Source organism: Apostichopus japonicus, chromosome 15 (assembly GCF_037975245.1).
Source record: "Apostichopus japonicus isolate 1M-3 chromosome 15, ASM3797524v1, whole genome shotgun sequence".
NCBI lineage: Eukaryota > Metazoa > Echinodermata > Holothuroidea > Aspidochirotida > Stichopodidae > Apostichopus > Apostichopus japonicus.
The window spans coordinates 14,327,453-14,347,475 of NC_092575.1; the positions used below are offsets into that span (position 1 = coordinate 14,327,453).

At 37.7% G+C, this 20,023-nt stretch overlaps 1 protein-coding gene across 2 annotated transcripts in view; it reads left to right on the plus strand.

The window, feature by feature from the left end:
• LOC139980764 (leucine-rich repeat and WD repeat-containing protein 1-like) overlaps positions 1-20,023 on the plus strand; it is a 28,451-nt gene that overhangs the window by 1,398 nt on the left and 7,030 nt on the right. For both annotated transcript variants that reach the window (XM_071992675.1, XM_071992676.1), the window contains exons 2-10: positions 11,803-12,145; positions 13,935-14,048; positions 14,239-14,391; positions 14,789-15,020; positions 15,528-15,844; positions 16,209-16,329; positions 17,169-17,275; positions 18,626-18,836; positions 19,783-19,852. In XM_071992675.1, the coding sequence (XP_071848776.1) occupies positions 11,813-12,145; positions 13,935-14,048; positions 14,239-14,391; positions 14,789-15,020; positions 15,528-15,844; positions 16,209-16,329; positions 17,169-17,275; positions 18,626-18,836; positions 19,783-19,852 (1,658 nt within the window). In that variant the 5' untranslated portion in view covers positions 11,803-11,812. The remainder of the gene's footprint in view (positions 1-11,802; positions 12,146-13,934; positions 14,049-14,238; positions 14,392-14,788; positions 15,021-15,527; positions 15,845-16,208; positions 16,330-17,168; positions 17,276-18,625; positions 18,837-19,782; positions 19,853-20,023) is intronic.

A 20,023-nucleotide genomic window follows, 5' to 3' on the forward strand; every position in this document is an offset into this window, starting at 1 on the left:
TGAGAGAAATCAGAGATGTGATCAATTCTGGGAAAATTCAGAGACATAATTAAAGATTTTGTTGGAATATTTCAGGAAAGATTTGTTGCAAACTTTCTTAAAATGCATAAGGAATATGATGAATTTAATCGGTTACACTAATTAGCGTCAACAGGCCGATATCACGACAACTCATGACAACTCAAGACAACTCAAGACAACAAGTTTAAAATACCATCAAATACAATTGATGTTATCAGAGTATATCTGGAAACACGTTTAAAACTGACTGGAACCAGCGTGCATACATATTTTTCACGGGAAAAAATGTTTTTGTCTTAAAAATTGCCAACTTTTTCCTAACGTTGAATTGGACGACGTGATGCTATTGCGCTTGCGCAATGCCATCGGACCGAACCATTATAATATGGGTGGGTTTGTGCTAGGTTTGGGAACTGCCTTGTGTACAATGTCGGTTAGGTGGGTTGACGTAGTAATAAAGCACCAAAGTATGGTGAATGAACTCCAAATCAAATTATTTAATGTTTTAAAAATAATGAATATTTCTTATTGTTTTTCCATTGTAATTTACATATGTGATTATCAACTTTACAGAGTCTTGCTTACTATCATTTTGCCTGGTTTTATTATTCTCTCCATCAAATCATTGAATGTTTTTAAAATAATGAATATTTTGTATTGTTTTTCCACTTACCTGTAGTGTAATGGTTCGGTCCAATGTCATTGCGCAAGTTAACCTGTATATCCTATCTAAAATGAAGAAGTTTGCTGATGGCATCAAGTTGTATTCAGAAACTGTCTGTAAAACTGGTGCTGATTTATTCCCAAAAAGGATCCATATAATCTTTTTATGTAATCTCAGGATTTGCAGATAACTTCTTTTAATATTGTTATGAAATAGTAATACCATCTCTTTGATGTTACCGAAAAACTCCATCGAGACACCTTACAGGCCTCTTATGTATTTATCTAGGTCATGGATTCAGTTTTCCCACGAGAAGTTTTTAACTATCTTATTGAATCTTGGTACAGGGCCTTTTTCCCAAAATAGATTCCATTATGTCTGTGGAACATTCGAGAAGGTTCTCTCACGTGGTATGGAAGTTTCCATAGAAAGGGGATGGACTTCCAAACTCCCAACCAATCAGGGCAGATCAGTGCCAGTGCACTTATTTTTATATCATTAAGCTAATACGGGATGGTCAGGTTATTGGCTGCCTACTGATTGTGCGCAGTGAGATTTTATGGAAGTAAGGTATAAAAGAAAAAGGAGGTCAGAAATTTAGCTCTCCGTCAGCAAATTTATCACTTGATCAGCTCGTCGCTCCGTCAGCGCTCCGTGATCAGTTCGTTGCTTCGTTACCATTTCATCACTCTTTCTAATTGTTTAATTGACGGAGTCAAGTCAAGTCAAATCATTGTAATTTAGTTTTATTTGTTAAGAGAATCGACAGAGAAGAAATTATACCGAATCACTAATCAAATCCGATCTTGTCAAATTGTTTTTCTGTGAACTCATTGTTTTCTTCCGTTCGAGACATCTCCTGAAGAAGCATAAAAACGGCATCAAGATATCCCAGTACCTTTCTATCGCGAGTCCCGATATAGTTTTACTATCGGAGGAGCCGGGCTCGTCACAATATTACATGGTGGAGGAGCGGTTGCTTTCTTCAGGAACAAAACGGTAACGGAACTTTCACAACTTTCGTTCGTTACGATCAATAACGAACAGAAGGATTTTTTTGGCCCGAAGACCTAACGAGGGACACAACGTATGTTCACGACCTAGCCTAACTGAAACACTCTACGAGGGAAGACGGCCTATACTAGCCTAAGCCTGTACACCGGATGCCGGAACCACTGATCTGTACACTAACGATGATCAACCCAGCATGCAGTTCGCGTTTGAACATTCGCGCAACTAGTACGTAGAATACTACAGCTCTAAACATCAGAACTGAACATTTTCGCGATCTAAGCCTAGGCTCTACCCGATGTTTACGGCAAACGAATCTGAAGTTCTTACGAGATGTAGGCCTACCTGCTACTACCTGCCGCTGCTACTACCTGCCGCTACTACTACTACTACTACTGCATGCTAACCGAGGGACTTCAATCATCGTTTGCAGTTCCACTACCAGTTCTTAGTTAAACTTAAGGGTGAGTGAAATCATGCCAATTTGTATCCCAACAACCCCTATTTGAGATCAGAGTGTAACGATAAGTTATTTTAATCGTGTCCATGTATTGCATATTTGTTATTTGTATTTAATTGCGGTCGATAGTGTGTTCAATTAAGTATAGGCTCATGTTGTATACTCATAACTAGCCTAATTGTATGCGGCATAATGTCCGTCAGTGAACAGGAAACTTCGACCTCTGTTAATGTTATGCAGAAACATAGGCCCACTGATTTTTTGCCATCACGATTTCAGGGCGATGTAATAGATGCAGATTTAGCCGAAGCTCATTATTTGGGATTTGAAGATTATTTAGAGGTGCATAAATTGCCGTCCCAAACCACCCCCGAGGCTGTAGCGGAAGAATTTAATGAAATATGTCGCATATTTAAGCGAACACTAAAAGGCCAAGCCAGACTCTGGATTGAGAACAAAAATTTTTCAACTATTGCTGATCTGCGCAAGCAATTCCTTGCTCGTTTCAGTCCAGGGACTTCTTCCTACGCTAAATCACAGGCATTTCATGCATTAAGCTATACGCCAGGTGATACAGCTCAAGCTCATTTGGCCAAAATTTCAAAAGCTGCAGCACAATTAAATTATGGCGAGGACCAAATTAGAGATAAATTGATCTCGACCCTGCCTTTGCAATGCCGCTCAGCAGTGTTAATGTCTGCAACACCACAAGCAACAATTGCAGATTTGGTCATGAAAGTACAGTGCTTTTTTGACTTACAAATCCAAAGTCAACCCCCGGCATCTTCCAAACCATTTATGGCAATGCACGACAAAGCGTCTTCTGTTCAGACTCCTACTATTTCTGCATCTTCTGAGATACACGAGTTGTGTACCAAAATTCAGGAATTAGAGACCAAGTTTGATCAGTCACGTAGGTCAGAATCGCAAGACAATCCAAAAGATATGAGGCAAAGATATAGTTCTCGTGATTCTCGTGGTCCTAGGACAGGTCAGAATAATAACAGGAGAAGGTTACCATATTTTAATCCTTCAATCACATGTTACTACTGCCAAAATCGAGGTCATTTTGCACAATATTGTCAAATTCGCCTAAGCCATGAAATGGAGGCTAATGTAAACAAAGTACCAACACAGAATTTTCAGTAGGGAGCACTTATGATAGCACTCATCATACAGTGACTCCAGACAAAGTACCAAGTAAAGGAAGATCGAAACGTAAAGCAAATAATATTTGGAAGAATAGTAATATTTCTAGTTCTAAATATACAGGGAACGACCGTAATGTGGATATTCAACTGGACACACGTAATTTTGTAAGAGGTACTTTACATGATGGTAAAGGAATTTCATTGTTGTTTGATAGTGGAGCGACACGCTCTATCATTTCTTCTTCTACAGTGCAAAATTCAAAGTATTTATCCTCTATACAACCAGTCTCAGTTGATGTAGTAAACCTAAAGTTGGGTAATGGTCAGTTTATTCATGCGTATAGCACGATAACATTTCAGGTCAAAATTCAGGGTCATGAATTTCAGCTTTCTGCTTTAATTGCTGCAAACCTGACAGGTATTGACTTAATATTAGGTAGTCCAACTCTGAAGGAATTGAATGGATCTTTGGACTTTACCACAAATTGTTTTAGAATAAAACAAGCCAAAGTTTTCCTTAGGCCAGTGCAGAGATTTGTTATTTACCCAGGTCAGCAAAGATACATTACTGTACAGGGACGTCTTCCATTATATGCACGAAATGCAGATGTAGTTATTAAACCGTTTCCTCTGATATCTCGTATGTGTCCTTCACGAATGTTAGTGAAAATGCATAAAGGTAGAACAAAGATTCTACTAAGGAACATGGGTAACCGGAAATTTTTTCTGAATCCTTCTCGCACAGTGGCTCATTTAGATTTAGCAGATATCATTACGGTCACAGAAGACATACCTACTGATTCTCTAGATTTTCTCAATGTCATGAGAGACATCGAAAAACCGTCTCTTTTTCGAAGCAATTCAAACTCTAAAGAGAATCGTGATGAAATTACACGATATAATTTACATCGATATCCACATTTGACAGCCGATGATCCCCTGGTTTCCAAATCGGAACAGGAAATCATGAGAGATAACATTAATTTGGAACAAAGTATTCTAGATGCTTCAGAAACAGAGAGCATATATGAATTTCTAGACTCACATAGAGATGCATTTTCTCTTTATGGTGAATTATCTCACTGTCCAAATTATGAGGCTGATATTACGCTTACTAATGATGAGCCATTTTACATACGTCCCTATAGACTTTCAGATGAGGACAAAGTCATTGTCGCCAGTGAGCTTGACAAATTAGTGCGATTAGGAATCTTAGCGGTAGGACATCAGTCTTATACCTCACCGGTTTTCCTCATTCCAAAGAAGGGAACAAAAGACAAAAGGGTTGTCACAGATTTTCGCTACTTGAACAGTAGAATAAAACGTCTCAATCACCCATTTCCATTACTGAATGAGACTATCCGTACCATAGGGTACTCTGGAGCCAAAATTTTGGGTGTTCTTGACTTAAAGTCTGCATTCTTCTGTCTGCCACTTAGTGTTCATGCACAACAATATACGGGTATTGCTTCATTTCATGGAGGAAAGCATTATTATTATAAACGCTTACCACAGGGATTGAATTTATCTCCAGCGATCTTTCAGTCGCAAATTAATGATATTTTGGCAACGATCCCAAATTCAAATAAGTTCTGTATTGCTCATCATGACGATATAATTGTGTACAGTGCAGACAAACAATCTCACAAACAACACCTAAAGGCAATTTTTAAGGTTTTAATGGACAACGGATTGAAAATCTCTCCGAAAAAGTGTAGCATTTTTCAAAATTCAGTCCGATATATGGGACATTTGCTCTCAATAACCACAGAAGGTGAGGCTTGTATCCAACCTTTGCATGATAGATGTGCAGCGATCAGGAACACACCGAAACCACACAATGTTAAGTCAGTAAGACGATTTGTAGGTGCAGTTAATTATGTGGCTTCATTTTTCCCAAATATTCAAGCACTATTGAGACCATTACATCATTTGAGTCGTAAGAGAAAGGTATTTAAATGGACAGAGGAACATCAGAGTGCATTTCAAAATATTAAAGAGTTGTTGTGTAATCCACCTATATTGCATATGCCACAGAAATATGGTCGTTTTGTATTATATAGCGACACATCACGAGTAGCAACAGGATCGTACCTGACACAAAGAGTTAATGGCAAAGAGAATATTATTGCATATTACTCTAAGATATTACCACCAGCATGTCAGAGGTATAGTGTAACTGAATTAGAAATGATGGGTCTATTTATTAATGTGACAGCATTCAAACATTTATTGCAAAATGTAGAATTTGAGGCATATGTTGATCACTCAGCCATTGTTGAATTGTTTAAATCAAAACAAGAACCAGCAACTTCACGCTTACGTAAGCTTCTGTTCAAATTGTCAGAATATACATTTCAGGTTGGTTATAAGAAAGGTTCAGAATTGGTTTTGGCAGATTATTTGTCTAGAGCACCACAGGAATTTCACTCTGAAATAGATCAGGTTGCTCAAGAGGTCAATTCTTGTGAGGATTTTTCAACTCCACCTAAGGAGACATTTAATCCAATCATGACAAGGTCAATGGCAAGGTCAATGGGAGTCAAGGTTCCAGATTTATTTCCAAATAGAGTCACAAAGGAGTCCAAGCAGGATTCCCCAGCCAAAGAATCAACAAATAGAGTTGAAAGGACATTCAGTCCTAAGGCAACACATTCTAATGATCATGTTACACAGAGACCACAATCTGAGTCACAGAAGAGGACTACACCAGTAATTTCTACTGATAAGAGAGAAACATATATTCAAAGGCCTATTATTACTATGCCGAGTGAAAATGGACCTTCATATAGTCCTGACATATTAGTTGTGCCAAATTTTACAAGTGTTTCTCAACCTTCAGAGCCAAGATTAGTGGATCAGAATAGACATAGAGTGCAAGAGATAATCAGAGAACCACCACCAGAATTATTTGTTCAGCCAAAGCCAGTCATAACAAACATTGATCATTTGGTTACAGGACACATTCCAAAACAAAAGGAATTGAATAGAGTCATGAAGGCAATTCAAGGAAAGCTGATCAAAAACTATGATCTGCCATTTGATGTAAAAGAGTTGCAAATTCAACAACAAACTTGTCCTTACTACAAACCAATTTATGATTTTCTTGCACACGACATTATTCCAAGTAATGTTAAGCATGCTAGAACTGTTCGTTCTCAAGCAGAGGATTATTTGTTATGTAATAATTTGTTATTCAGGATATTTTTGCATGAGACTAATGATGCTAAGATGACTCTTCAGTTAGTCGTACCTGAGACTATGGTAGAACAAATAATATCTCGATATCATGATGACTTGTTAAGTAATCATCAGGGTGTAATGCGTACATATTTGACCATTAGACAGCATTTCTATCTGCGCAATATGTTTCAACGCATCAGTAATTATATTCAGGCATGTCTCCGTTGTCAAGAATTCCGTAAGAAACCGGACAAATTGAGACAATATCATGCTCGCATTCCTGATTCTTATCGTCCTTTTGACAGACTTAGTCTGGATTTCAAGACTATGCCCACAACGGCTACAGGATTTAAACATTTGATGGTTGTTTGTGATGAGATCACTAGATTTGTTGTATGTGTTTCTCTTAAGACTCTTGATGCTGAAACAATATGTGAAGCATTATTGCAGAGGGTAGTCACAACCTTTGGTCCACCGTCATGTATCATAAGTGATGCGGCAGCTTCTCTTACAGGAAAATTAGTGGAGCTCTTAAGTAAGGCTTTAGGCATTGAACAAAAGTTCATCAGTGTAAACAATCATGGAAGCTTACAGGTTGAAAGACACATTCAGACTCTTTCAAATTTCCTCAAAGTGAACTTAAATCAGTTTGGTACGGATTGGGTACGATTTGTCCCAACATCAGCCTATGCATATAACACATTTTCCTCTCCTCAGTTAGGTAGCTATAGCCCATTTGAACTTGCATTTGGACGTAAGCCACCAAATCTTACAAATTTATCGTTCAATCCAATGGCAGGATTATCACAATCTCATGGAGAATATGCTGCATTGTTAAAGAAACGATTTGATCATTTGTCAAGGGTAATGTTAGTCTTACAAAAGAAGCAACAAGATGCTCAAAATGTTAAGATAAGTGCAAAACTGGACAAAGGTGCAATTTATTCAACGGGTCAATTAGTGTATCTATATAAGCCAACGTCTTCCTCTTTGACTGCGAACTCTCGCAAAATTGCTGCAGAATGGTGTGGACCATTAGTGATCCATCAAGTTTTGGATAGGACTCATTATTTGTTGGCCACTCTCAAAGGAGAAATTCTTAGTGATGTATTCAATTATAACAGGCTAAAACCATGTTTTGTAAGAGCATCTTCTGAAACTAAGAATATCACCAACATTCAGAAATTGCGTCAGGTCTTGAAAACAAAGGGTTCATCAAGTGAAAAGCTTGCACGAATGCGAAATGTTTTGAGTAGTAACACTTCTAATGCAGAAAATGTTAATGTCATGCAAGATGCACATGTTGAGTTTCATGATGAGTTTGGTAACATTTTGCCAGGGGTAACTTCAGATCACGTCATGTGTCTTATGACCACTAAGCCAATGAATGTTGCATCCTTTCTAGAGAATAGAGCACATAATGAAGGATTAGCAATTCCATATCCTTCCATTAAAGATAGCATATTAAGGCAAAAGAAAGTTTTTGCAAATGCTCCACAAGGAGACATGAAAGTCCAACGTGCTCGATACAAATTGGGTGAATTACAGGTTCTGGTCACCTATCAGACACCATGTTTTCCAACAGGCTTTAAGAGTCACGATTTTTGGTGGAATGTAGGAAAATATTCCAACACAGAGGAAATAATGAATTTTCTCCATGAAAAGGGATTGAACATTACAGGCAGTCCAGGCAGGATGTTGCAAACATTATATGGTTAGCGTGTATAATTGTATAACTGCATATTGCTTTAAGTTCAGATGAACAGGTGTTTTACCCACGATTGTATGAATGGGATGCGTCATGGCAATTACCTGCATACCTATTAAGTGGAAGTCATTGTACTGTATGGTGTAACAATATAAGCTTTATTGTTAAAAATGCCACCAAGTGACCTAGTTTCATCTTTTATAACAAATGTGTAATGAGTATACCTTATTTCTCCTTATGAATTCGTTCAAACGTTTACCCGGCAATTAGAACATATCCGGAATATTAGCAACATGGGTTTTCATATATTGAGAAATATTTTAAGGATATTTACATTGCATCATTTATGTTATATATTGAAGGCTATTTAGAGACAGCATTGAAGATGTGCAACTTTTGCTTACAGCAACAGTTATCGAAGCAAATGAGAGTATAGATCTTTTGAGGAAATTATGTATATATTTTCTTTTCCTCAATTATTCATGCAAAAGTAAATTTCATCATGAAGTTGAAAAGACAAGATGTTAAGTATTAAGTAAATTTGAAGAAAGATTTGTTGATGTCATAGTCTATGGGGTCTCTTTTATGGTATCGAATATCTAGTACTTTGGTACTTTACTAGATCATTCGGAGTGCATACCTAGGGTCACCATGCTATCGAGTCACATTTTCTTGATTTTCTTGAGGTGAATGTATATGATTCACACGGTTTCAAAGCAGTTTTGAAACTATGACGTCATTAAAGAGGAGGTTTTGTAAATGAGTTTGTAATATTTTAAGGTTCTTTTGTAATGTACGAATTTTTTATGGAACGCTGAGGTGTTCTATTCAGTTAAAAGATAACTAAGTCTAGTATTCTCTGATCTCTCCCCAATTCACGGCATGATTTCACTTTTGATATAAATGTATTATTGATGTATGAAATGCATAAATGTATTTTGTAAGAGATACTGCATATTTTGCTGTGTCATGTAACTTTAAGATATCTTAATGATATATTTTTTTTTTTTAGATTACATCATATGATGTCATCAATATTGAAGAGGTACACTTCAATTTCAATTTCAAGGAGATAGTGTCAATGTATATACATATGATCATTTTTAATAATTCGTAACCAAGATGTTAACCTTTGAGATCTATGCAGACCATTGAAGTCAATGAATATTAGTGAATGTGCTTACAGTACTCTACTTTCTTGAGATAATGATAAGTTAAAGCAGTATGATGTTAAAATTTTGGAGTATCCAAAAATTTTAAAAGATTGAGGGGGATGTTATGAAATAGTAATACCATCTCTTTGATGTTACCGAAAAACTCCATCGAGACACCTTACAGGCCTCTTATGTATTTATCTAGGTCATGGATTCAGTTTTCCCACGAGAAGTTTTTAACTATCTTATTGAATCTTGGTACAGGGCCTTTTTCCCAAAATAGATTCCATTATGTCTGTGGAACATTCGAGAAGGTTCTCTCACGTGGTATGGAAGTTTCCATAGAAAGGGGATGGACTTCCAAACTCCCAACCAATCAGGGCAGATCAGTGCCAGTGCACTTATTTTTATATCATTAAGCTAATACGGGATGGTCAGGTTATTGGCTGCCTACTGATTGTGCGCAGTGAGATTTTATGGAAGTAAGGTATAAAAGAAAAAGGAGGTCAGAAATTTAGCTCTCCGTCAGCAAATTTATCACTTGATCAGCTCGTCGCTCCGTCAGCGCTCCGTGATCAGTTCGTTGCTTCGTTACCATTTCATCACTCTTTCTAATTGTTTAATTGACGGAGTCAAGTCAAGTCAAATCATTGTAATTTAGTTTTATTTGTTAAGAGAATCGACAGAGAAGAAATTATACCGAATCACTAATCAAATCCGATCTTGTCAAATTGTTTTTCTGTGAACTCATTGTTTTCTTCCGTTCGAGACATCTCCTGAAGAAGCATAAAAACGGCATCAAGATATCCCAGTACCTTTCTATCGCGAGTCCCGATATAGTTTTACTATCGGAGGAGCCGGGCTCGTCACAATATTACAATATTAAGGGAGATACAAACCCAAACACCATCATTATTAATTTTTTGATAGAGCTTATCATCATGAGCAACTTCCAGAATCAGCTGATTATTTAAAAAAAAAAAAAATCAGTTTTTAAGCAGTTTAATGCTTCTTTATGCACAAGACTGAAGACTTGATCAAGTCTAAAGATGACATCATCAAGCCACATGTGCACCATTTTGTTTCCATATAGTTCTTTATTCATGACAATGTTGATTTTGTTATTAATTATGACTTTGCAAATGCTGAATCTAAAATATCGGCGCTCTCATCAGGAATGACTTAAAGATGGCATTGGTTTCAGTGTCAACACAGTTAACATTCTGCCTGTAAAATTGATATGAAAAACAGAAAGACAACAAAAGGTAGCATAAATCCAATTGGACAACAAATGTTTGCATTGACATAATGCTTCATAAATATGCTCTCAGTTACGCTTAGAACATCACTGGTAAACATTTACTTAAGTTTATTTAAATTGTTACCATCATCTTTTTCTCAATCTTCGAAAAAAAAGTTGGATATGAGAATAAAAAATTGTGAACACTCGACAACCCTGCTGTTGCCTACTTCATTTGAAATAATGAAAATCTTTTTGTCTGTGTGGAAATATCATGCTAAATTGCTAATGTTGTATGTATAGTCAGAACTGGAACTTTCATCTACAATGCCCTGTTAATTATGAATGTCTGTTCTTTCCTTGGCTAGTGGCCAAAGTAATTTATTGCTATTTTATGTGTAGTCAGAAGGATGGGGGAGGGGGTGGGGATGGGTGATGTTAACAAAGGATTACATTATTTTCTTGATTGATTGAGTCTTGCATTATTTGAGGAAAAAGGAAATACATAATATTGTTACAGCAGTGTCCCATATATTATTAAAACCAAGTCCTTGAAGGACTTTGTTATGTTTGGAAAATTGTCAAGTCTATGGAAGGTTGATTCTTTGTGTCATAGTTTTAGTTTGCATTCCTTCTGCACAACATGTTTGATTTCTGAAATCCATTGTCAGGGATCTTGGCCATTTTATTTCAATATTTACCATGTTCAGTTTTTACATATAGCTCTGTTCTTGAAAAGACTTACTTTTTTTCATGATAGTCGTAAATTTTTAACTACAAGAAAGGTGAATGCTAAGTAATGTTGAAGAATGTATTAAAAAAAGAGAACATATTGTCAGTCAGTTCCATTCATAGGTTTCCAAGCACAAAGTGTCAAATTGAAGTTGATAATCGAAAGCAATGTTGGCAAATGGCATGTTGGCATTTTGGATAGCTGCAAAAGGATTTTCAGAAACATTTATGACAAACTAATTGTTTATGGACTTTGGTAGCATGTTGCATTTGCCTCAAAATGTGTTTCAGTACTTAAGATGTGACAATACTGTAGTTAGAATGTGTACGAGGTCATTTCTTGGAAACCATGGAAAACATCAAAAAGCTAGATAAAAATATGAAAAGAAAGAGCATAATTAATTTGTTTTTTTACTATATCAAAAATTTAGAAAATGAAACAAAAAAGAGGAAATTTTCATATTTTTTTCTTTGGAAGGGCTTGAACAATGGCTCAACCAGCCCCGACCAAGACGTGGTCCAGTAGTCCACTGGTGGAGAGGATGATATTGGATTTCACCGGCTGCTCCACCCTCCAAGACGTCCTCAACCTGGACCTCTCCAAGCGCAAGATATCCACTCTAGATCCGGCCGTCTTTTCCAAAATGGTCGGTCTGGAGGTCCTGAATCTGTCGAACAACCGTATTTCAGGTTTTCCCATCAATCTGGGACTGAGGAAGCTCCGGATCCTTAACCTCCATCACAACCACCTTAAGTCAGTGGCTACCTTGGAGCAATTCCCTGACCTGGAGGAGCTGAACATCGAGAACAATCTCTTGTCCGTAAGTAGTCAGTGCAGAGTACAAGTATGAGCGTACAATGTATTCCAGTATCTGTGACGTCGGATCGTGCTACTTATGCGTTCAATATTGATATCGACAAAATTTTAGGCTGGTATTAGATCTTGTAAGGGTAGATCATGAAGATAGGCATATTGTTTGTTGTGTTTTTAACTGTATTAGGTCGTCATAATTTACAGTACAACTTACTAGGAAAGATGTTTGTATGTATCCTACCATGTTGGAAACTTGTGAATGAATGCAACTTGTACCTCCTTCCATGCATTTTTAAGTTTTGTTGCTTTTTGTTATGGAATTTGTACTCATGAACTGTAAGAAAAGGAAAGATAATTTAATGGTGTGCACCAGTCCAAAGGTATGATCCTATGTTAGAAAGTGACTGTTATACATTTTGCATAGCCATTTTTTATGTTTTTGAAGTTGCTCAATACTTATAACAGACAAACAATCAGTAGTTTGCATTTGTTTAATATTAGGTTGGTCATTCCCTGCATGTCAACGAAACCTTGCATTTCCTTGGACCATACAGTATCAGCAGCCATATTCCCTATACTTAACGTGTATTAAAAAAATTACAAGTAATTAATTTTCATTTCATGCTAGTCACCTTGATTCCAAGTTAAGATTCCCTTTGTTTCACTTGTTCAAGGTGACATTATGCAAAAAGTAGTTAACCCTGAGCACTTTGTTATCCCATTATCTCATAAATGGGCAGTTGTTAGCAAGGAATTTAAAATGGTCACAAACCAGAGCCTTGGTTAATGAATTACCATAGTAAATAAAGAGAGAGTTATTTATAGTGTTACAATATTGTATGGCAATTTTGTGGTTTCCTACAGTAGTCTGCTCATGATGAAAAAGTCAAGACACTGAGGGTTTTATACATGTATGATGGTATATTTGCAAAAGTAAGGGCATTAATGTTCTTCCAAAAGATATTGGTGATGAAGATCTCGCTGATTTCACCCAGCTGCTTTAGTTCTATCGTTTAGCAATGTGATTCTCCAATGGTTTGACCAAATTCTGCTGTAAATACAGAGAATTATTGAGTGTTAGCTCAGTGGTTAACGCCGGTGCCTTCCAATCATAAGGTGCCTTCCAATCATAAGGTCCCCGGTTCGAGTCAATCCAAGATTAATGTATGTCGTCCAGTTACAGAGTTGTTGACAATTCATAATCATGGATGTTAAATATGAATGTAAGAGACTGACTTCGGTCAGCTTGCGGCTTTGATAAGCCAATGAGGCTTCTTCGCGAGTTCCTGCTTGCAGGAGGATCTAAATACATACATTATACTAGTATACTGTATGTCAGGAGTCAAACTGCATAAAGCAAGGAGAAATTTCCTTAACTTTGCCCATTCGTCGAAGTTTATCGTATAGTTCCACCAGATGGGATGAAATATTCCACGAAACTACGAAAGTGTCTCAAAATACAAAATTGTTGTTTCTTAGTTTCACTGTGGGAACTGTGGCCGTCTTCATGTCAAAGGCTTTGTACAGTAGATTAATATTGTGATTGAAAAAAAGGTTAAAATTTGACTAACGATCACAGCAAAGTTCTACAGGCCTATCTGTGCAGCTACATGTATGTACGTATTTAACACAGTATACAAATTTAGGGAACATGCGAATTGACCGTATTCTACCATACTGTACAAACACGATGTTTGATCTTTGCATGTGTAATGCAATCTCGGGTGAATCATTCCTTGTTCATTCATAAATCCTCTCCACCATATGTTAACCCGCCATTCGATTTTGCTCCTCAGATCGCCGATCACTACATTGCCGTCTACATGTTGCCGAAATTAAAAATTCTCAACGGCAAGGATGTGGACATCCGCGAGACCGTGCAGAACATGGAGGACACCCTCATGGCCAAGGTACTATGGAAGTTTTGGACCTTTTTGTGCTTCTAAGTAGTCACGCTATCTGGATTCATGAAAGGGCTTATTCTTAATAACAAAGCCTGCCTGCATTTATCTTGATTTACCCATGTAAAATTTTAGGGTCTCATTTCCTTTTGTTCCAATGCACCAACGACTATCTGTTGTTAATTCTTACGTCGTACAGGTGACTGAAGTGTGGAACGAAAATTTTCTGGCGGAGTTAAAGGACTGCATGTCGAAAGCTGAGATCAGACAGTTGGAGGAAAACTTCATTGAAATGCTCAACACTCAGATACAGTTTGGACCAGATGCTCTGGTCGATTTTACAAATTACATGGTCAGTTTATGAAGCTTTCCTTATTTATGGTATTCTTTACGGTATGGTATTATCAAGAAGTAGTGGGATGGGGGTGGGGAAGGGGGGTGGGCAAGGGGGGTGGGCAAAGAGGGTAAAGGTTGGGATACATATTAAGTTTTAAGAAGCATTCTATTGCCATATGAAACAACCAAGATATCAGTTTAATCTGAAGTTTCCTCGGACAGCTCCTCCAGAAAAGTTCCGGTGATCTCTCAAAGGTTGGTACAAAACCGGTACTAATATGAAGTGTTAAAACCTCAGCATCTGTTTACAATGTGCCTTATTCACCTGCTTGTACTGGTAATGGTTAACAGCTCATCTCACTCTTACCATCTGTACAGAAAGTTGACTTTTGGTCCTTTTCTCCTCTATCCAGCTCACAACGTTAGCTGAGAAGCATGTGGCATCACAGACCACTCACCTACGTAAGCCTCTGTTGGAGCAGCCGTCCATGCCGGTGAACAACAAAGTACAGATTCTGATCCAGGACGAGAGAGGACACACCATCCAACAGACCATAGACTTTGGGAACGGAACCTCCGTGGCTTCCATGGTCTTGGAAGATGCAGAGAGTGAAGTCGACCGTGCGGAGAAGAGGCAGCCTGAAGGTGAGGAATTTTCTTTTTTTTCTCTGTCCGTTGTGTCCATCATAAACAAAGGGACAAGAAGCGATTTTTCCAAGTTTTGGTCTCTTTCTCCACTATCAGTGCTATCAGAGTTGTTCTCTGTGCTGGTGTAGAATTGCTTGGGAACAACTGTTAGCTTCCAATAAAACCTGGATAGGTTATTGTTTTTCTTCGATTTAAGTTTTACTCGTTTCTTACGTGAAAGAACCGACCTTTGGGAACTGAAGTAACAATCACGTCAGTCGTGAGACAGAGAGTAGGGATTTAATCACTGGTTATTTGCAAGCCCTTCACTCTAGGCCTCCATCTAGCAGTACATAAGGAAAAATAGCTGAAGGGGATTTTTTTTTATATTGTTGGAATCAGTTTGCAGAGCCGCATCATGTCATTCCATGTGGAAGGGGTTGTTTTTGAAACGGTGTAAACCAGTGTAAATTAGGCATTCAACATAACAAAAATTTTTCAATGGCAACTGGTGTTTGTTTACAGAGTTACCAGCGGAGACAGAACCAGAAGCCAAGAAGGTGAAAGCAGAGCCGTCCCCTCAAGTCCCAGCACCATCATCTGTCCAAGAACCTCCAAGCCAACCTCCACCAAGCCAACCTCCACCAAGCCAACCGCCACCAAGCCAACCGCCCCCCAAAGCCACTCCAGAAAAGATCGATAAGAGGACGTTGAAAGCTAAAAAAGCAGCCACAGTCACGCCTATAAAGAAGGAGAAAGTCACAAAAGGGAAGAAGAAAGTAGAGAAAGAGAAAGTGGCAGAGGAGGAGAAGAGAGATGCTCCGCAGGTTGATGGGATGCAGGTGATGAAATGCCCTCTAGCTCTTTAAGATAAGGCATACACACGAGATTTAACCATCCTCTTGAACCGCAGGTACTCTCAACGTTCTGGTAGGAGAGTGCTTTAAACCTTGGTTCCCAACTCTTTTATTCCTTCCACCGACCCCTTACAAAGACACATTCGCAGAAGGTGTAGGAGTATCACCGATGACCCCTCAGCCCCTCCCACCCTGCACCGCTCATGTCACCCAGGAATTTGAAATGGTCCCTTTTGGACTTTTATTTCATTAGGTTAAATCTGTCTTTCCTCATTTTTGTTGATGTCTTTCTCTCCCTATTGTTGGCTTGTATAGTAGATACGTTATCCTCTCTTCCTTGTTTTTTCAGGAAGTGGGAGTAGCGTATGAACCTGTCCATTTACTGCGGTGCCACTCCAAAGAAGATGACCCCAATGATACAATGACTAATGTCTGGAAATGTGCCTTTGAACCAAACCCAGAGCAACCAGGTGAGGCATGCTGCTGAAGTGGAGTGCTATTGCTCTTGTTACAGACCCATTAAATGGATGAAGTCTTGATGGCTGGAATTTGTCTTTGTCTTTTGGGAGGGGGATGGGAGAGGGAGTAACATCAATAAAATCTTTATCCTGTGTCAACTGTCGATGTGCAACTATGTCCCTGTAGATGTGTTTGGGGATTTGATGTTAATTGGTATGCAAAATTAAGAACTTAAGCAAATGCAAAAATTGCCATAGAGAGCTACTTAGGCAGTGTTACATACATGTCAAGTGTGACAACATCTTTGAAGCCGAATCTAGATACAGTAGTGTTGAAGGGTTGTTTTTTGTTAGCCTATTGAGTATTGCTTAACAAAAAAAATGGCAATTACTCAGAATTTGAGACTCAAGGAAAGACACCATTGTTGTTTGAAAGTGTTAATTTCATACAGAATGTTGTATCATCGAACATTGATAATTAAAAAACGAATCTTGCCGTAATTAGACTATCATATTCATAAATATCATACTGATAAATTGTCTTTGGATGGGATTATTCTCTAGATGGTTGACTTCAGGTTATAGTTAGCATTTCAATTTCAAAAGAAAGCGACCAATTCTTTTTTGTGATCTGTCAATGACTTCCCTTTAGCGAACAACGTACAGAACCACCCAACGTTATTTGTTTCATCCCAACTGATGGGATCCGTTTGTTTTCCTTCTCCCCTTGTATCGTTTTTTTTGTATTTTTTACATGTTTGTTTTTATCGTGAGACTTAGCTTATTTTTTTTAGGGTGGATGGATCTGTAAAAGAATGTTACTAAACCATGTCCATGTTTCCTTTGATCAGGTAACAGTACATGGAGTGTTGCAACATGTGGTAGTAACATAGTGTGTGTGATCGACTGCAAGACCGGTATCGTCCTCAAGAAATACCAACACAACAAGGAAAAGGAGGTCAGTGCAACACTTTTTTTGATATAATCCTGTACATAGCGCATCCTTTCTACTTAATAGTCTGTCTAGAAAGTCTCAATTTTAGTCATATTTTTAGCCAATTGAATTTTTGTCAATTTAAATGAAATTTGCATATAAAATTAATGTAAATTACATTTAAGGTCTAAAACTTGACACTCTTCTTGAGTGCTAAAATATTGAGTCTGTTGAAACTTTTTTTGTTCCAGTTTGTTGGTTCCTGTCATGCTTTGTAATGGCAAGTTGTAGCCGTTTGTTATAGTTGGGATTTTTTCCCCCTTTCTCTCTTTCTGTAATATTTTGGTTTGCTCTTTCTCCATACCTCCTTCCTATAATTTTCCTTTTCTGTTTTGGTCTTGTTTAATTAATTTTGGTTTCCCTATGACTTTTCTTTTAGCTTGACATTATTCCCTGTAGCATTTATGTCATATATGTGGTAAATACGGTTCATGTGTACATCATTGTATTCAAGTTGATTCACCACTTTTCAAGGATATGTTGAGAATGAATAAAACTGAAGCCTGAAACTTTAGATAACACCCTAGCTAAGGTTTTTTTTTTCTAATCTGTTGAAATCAAAGTTTTTCCACCCAATGTTCAAGTATCTGAAGCCAGTATCTGTGTCCTTAATAACCAGTGACTGGTTTTAACTACTATGAAGGAACACCAAAACAATGTCTCAGAAATCTCACAAATGTTTTGATAGAATGTAAATGGTTTAAAATCAACCACATTCAAATAGTTTCTCTTTTTAGTTCCAACTGTCCAGGCTGTCAGGGTTGCCTTTTCTTATTCTTCGTACCTCTTGCCAGTGATGAATGAAACTATTGCTCCTTTTGATTCTCGTTATTCTACCGGAATCCTTGGAGACAAAAGTTTGAACGAAGAATGGTCCCGAACAGTGGCAGAGCTAGGGGTATTTGGTCACTATCTAAGCGGAGCGCCACCACAGGTCGGCACAGAAAATTTTTGAGTAAAGATACTCCCTAGATCACCGGAAATGACCCTTTCCGGGCCATGCTAATTTGCAGATAAACGAGGAATAAATAGGTGTCATCGCCATTTTGTCAGAAAATTACACCAACAAAATGTGACAAATGTCAATAGGTATTGAGAGCGCAATAAAAAAGTCAATAATTGCGAATAAGTAAAAAGTGGTAAAAAGCTGAAAAGGGCGCCAGCAGTCCATTTGAGTCGGTCAGGGGGGGGGGGGCATCCGCCCCCTCTGACTGTATGGACGCTCCGCCACTGGTCCAGAAGCTGCAAACTACTCTGCCTCTGTTTATCTGTTAGTAAGCAATCAAAATGTTCTTCTTCCATTTATCTCACCAGGAGTTTTATTGCATCGCCTGGACGACGCTGGAGATGGACATTGACGGTAAAAAGAAGGCCACAAATATATTAGCAGCAGCTGGCACCAAGGGAACCATCAAGCTACTTCATCCTCAACAACTGCTCTGTTACGCAGAGATCAAGATGGAGAGAAAGTCGAAGCCAGTAAACTGCATCACATTCCACCCCTCACACCCTACCTGGCTAATATGTAAGTACAAGTGCATTATACTGCTACATACTACATTGCTTTCAGGCACTTTTCAGTAATGTTATGTAACGTACCTGATGTCATTACCGGTTACATTCTATGGCTGGTAAGTAAGAATACTGATTTAACATTCCACCCTTCTCACAGGACAAGGTGGTCGATTAATCTGACCATTGGTTTCACAGACCGTAATGACCCACATCCTAGGGTAGTGCATATGTAAGCACATACAGTGCTCTTACAGAAGGTCATATGTGGTACACAGTTTGTCATTGACTGGTGCTAGGGTTATTATTATTATTATAATTATCATTATTATTATCATTATAATTATTATTATTATTATTATTATTATTATTACTACTATTATTATTATTATCATTATTATGATCATTATTATTATCATTATTATTTTATTATTATGATCATTATCATTATTATGCACACCTTGTTTGGTCAAGTCTTCCTGTATTTCACTGATCTCACAATGGAATGAGAAAAAAGTAATGACATAACTAAAGGTTTCTCATAATGTTAGGTCATGTACATTACATGTCTAACATGTAAGCATCCCTTACATTCCACACCTACACTCTAACTTAGGTACACTATACATTGATTGGATGTAAGCATGCCACTTCAGCTTTCAAAACTTTTGTCAATGAAGAAATAAGGGATTACACTAAATGTGTGGGACACCACATTTTATGATTATATTCACATAGGTCTCTTAGTTAGAAGGCTTATCCAATAGTGTATCAATCTTACACAGCTTGGTAAAAGTATAGCAGAAAGTTACACACCAGTCCAAAATACAAAGTTACAATCATGAATCCAAAATTTCTTCTCAAACTATATGTCTTAAAAGAAAGGGAATTGGTAGTTTATTTGATTTGTTGGTCGTGGAGAAATATGTAATCATCCTCTGAAATGGTTTTGGTTTCAGGTGGATCTGAAGATATTGTTATCTGGGACATTGGCACACCTCAAGGAACGGACTTCAAGTGTAGACACAGGTAAGCCACTCGGGAAATGATTTCACTAGATGATTTCACAAAATTTCACTACCTTATATGAAAGCGTTTGTGGAATATGTGTTTGTTTTTCTTTAGATTTTAAGAAGGTGGGTAATATTCTCCAGGCTCAAATTACAGTAATTAGTTTTAGTGATTTGAAGGGCCCAGGAA